This window comes from Colobus angolensis, unplaced genomic scaffold (assembly GCF_000951035.1).
Source record: "Colobus angolensis palliatus isolate OR3802 unplaced genomic scaffold, Cang.pa_1.0 Scaffold8, whole genome shotgun sequence".
Lineage (NCBI taxonomy): Eukaryota > Metazoa > Chordata > Mammalia > Primates > Cercopithecidae > Colobus > Colobus angolensis.
The window spans coordinates 8,527,712-8,530,133 of NW_012121820.1; the positions used below are offsets into that span (position 1 = coordinate 8,527,712).

At 44.6% G+C, this 2,422-nt stretch overlaps 1 protein-coding gene across 1 annotated transcript; it reads left to right on the forward strand.

The window, feature by feature from the left end:
• The first annotated feature begins 409 nt into the window (after positions 1-409).
• On the forward strand, positions 410-1,021 carry LOC105502450 (WAP four-disulfide core domain protein 12). Its single transcript, XM_011928964.1, has 3 exons — positions 410-501; positions 593-750; positions 924-1,021. The coding sequence occupies exons 1-3, from the start codon at positions 410-412 to the stop codon at positions 1,019-1,021; spliced, it is 348 nt and encodes a 115-aa protein (XP_011784354.1).
• The last annotated feature ends 1,401 nt before the right edge of the window (positions 1,022-2,422 follow it).

The following is a 2,422-nucleotide window of genomic DNA, read 5'->3' on the forward strand; positions in this document are numbered from 1 at the left end:
GTGAATCAGGCATGAACAGGGACTGTTAGAGAACATGGTGGAGTTGAGGAAGTCTGGCCCTGCCACTGCCTTGTGTGTGAACTTTAGTAATTTCATGCCCTTTCTGTGCTTTCTTTCCTCCTTCCATAAGACAGTTTGGCCCTGGTGGTGCCTAACGGAAAATCAGGTGGCCATTTCTTCTCCTTGTGTGAAGAACAAGGGTCGCTCTTTGATTTCTTCATCTATTCCAGTGAGGAGACCTTAGGGAAAGCCCCAAATCCCTCCTCAAAAGTGGCCATTTCCAAATAGAGCTGGGAAGTGCAGCCTCCCTTGCCATTTGGAGCCTTCAGCTCCACCCACTGGCGCGCCCAGCAGGGACACTATAAAGCCAGGCTCAGCCCAGCTCCCAGCCAAGCATCTGCCCAGCAACATGGGGTCCAGCAGTTTCTTGGTCCTCATGGTGTCCCTCGCTCTTGTGACCCTGGTGGTTGTGGAAGGAGTTAAAGGGGGTGAGCAGGCACAGTGAAGCTGGGTGGGGCTGGGCTGGGGAGAGGTCCTGAGGGGCCCTCTGGGGCTGGAGTTCTCACCTCACCTTGTGGCTTCCTCCACTAAGTATAGAAAAAGCGGGGGTTTGCCCAGCTGACAACGTACGCTGCTTCAAGTCCAATCCTCCCCAGTGTCACACAGACCAGGACTGTCTGGGGGAAAGGAAGTGTTGTTACCTGCACTGTGGCTTCAAGTGTGTGATTCCTGTGAAGAAACTGGAAGAAGGTAAGGAGATCTGCCTCCTAGGACTGGGGCTGTGCCTTCCCCTGCCTCTATCTGGCCCATGAAACTTCGGAGGAATTAGTCTCTTCAGCTGGTTTGGGGAGGGATGGGGAGGGATGGCTAAAGCTGGCAGGGCCTTGGAGACCAACTAGTCTGAACATCTCCATTGTACAAAGGAGGAAACAAGGATGAAGATGTGTCAGGGCCACACCCAGAGCCAGGATGGGAGGCCAAGTCTCCAGGCTCCTCCTCCACTGGGTGTCCTCAGAAATGATGCCGGGTCCTTTCCACCTCTGGGGGTCACTCTCACCCAGTACCTGCCCCTGATGGTCCTGAGACTTGGAATATGGAAGAAGCAGTACTGAACCCCCACAAAGAAAACCCGAACTTGAAGTACTTTTCCCTAAACAGAGGGAAGAGTCACAAAAAGTGCAGACCCCAGGGAGATGAAATGAGATGAGAAACTGGCCCCCACTAGATGCTGAATCTGCTGGTGCCTTGATCTTGGAATTCCCAGCCTCCAGAACTATAAGAAATAAATATTTGCTGTTTACAATCCACCGAGTCTATGGTAATTTGTTATAGCAGCCCAAACCAGTTAAGACAACCTAATAGTTAAAAAAATCCAATTCAACATTATCAAAGTGAATAAAATATAAAATACCTACATATAAACATATCTAGAGATGGACAGAAATTTTCTAAAAAAAAAACCCCTAAAACTTTATTAAATGACATTTTAAAAGATCTGGATAAATAGACTAAACTTGGCTACCGTATGTATAAATAAATCAATCAATAAATAAACAAATAAATGTTTTTTAAAAGATATGCTCTTCCCCAAGCAGGAAACCTCCACAAAATGTTCATCTTGGTCGTATAATTTATGCCTGAAATATAATTAAAATTAAAACCCATTGGGTTTTAATTCCTAATGAAATAATTGATTCAGGCAATGATCATCCATGGCTTCTGAATATTTACAGGGCGCCATTTCATCACCCCGTGGTATATTTACAGTTCGTAAGAGGGGAAACACAAGTTTACAACACGAGGATTCAGGTACACGCCTAAAACACATTAATCTGTCCCCACAATGCTAAAAATGGGTAAGCCAGACCTCTGTTCCTCCTGAGCTGATGCAACACAAAACACACAGCATCATTCAAGAAGGGCTCCTGCCAAGACAGTTGAGCATGAACCTCACCAAGCCTCTACAGCTAGCATTCATCTATGGGAAACATGAAGGACAAAGAAGATGGAAGACATCACGGGGAAGCAGCATGGGACATTCTAAAGAACAATTTGTTTTGTTCAACAAGTCAATAGCATGAAGAAGAAGGAGGAGGGAGGAAAGGAGGATAAAAAAGAGTTGAAGGGATTGCTCTAGATTAAAAGAAACTTCAGATACATTATAGCCAATGCAATGTGTGCACCAACAACCATACAGTCATTTTTGAGACAATAAGAAAAACAGGATGCAAATAGAATATTAGATGATGTTAAGAAACTGCAGTTAATTTTCTTAGCTGTGACAGTAGTATTATGATTGTGTGAGAAAGTGTCCTTAGTTTTTAGAGATGCATGCTGAAGTATTTAAAGGTAAAATATAAGATGGGTTGGATTTACTTTAAAATACTTCAGCCAAAAAAAGGGTGGGGATATGCATGAAGGA

Excerpts from the sequence above, each read along its gene's own strand:
- LOC105502450 (XM_011928964.1), top strand. The coding sequence starts at position 410 with ATGGGGTCCAGCAGTTTCTTGGTCCTCATGGTGTCCCTCGCTCTTGTG. Across the intron at positions 502-592 it reads AAAGGGGGTGAGCAGGCACA|TATAGAAAAAGCGGGGGTTT; the intron begins GTGAAGCTGGGT and ends TCCTCCACTAAG. Across the intron at positions 751-923 it reads TGTGAAGAAACTGGAAGAAG|GAGGAAACAAGGATGAAGAT; the intron begins GTAAGGAGATCT and ends CATTGTACAAAG.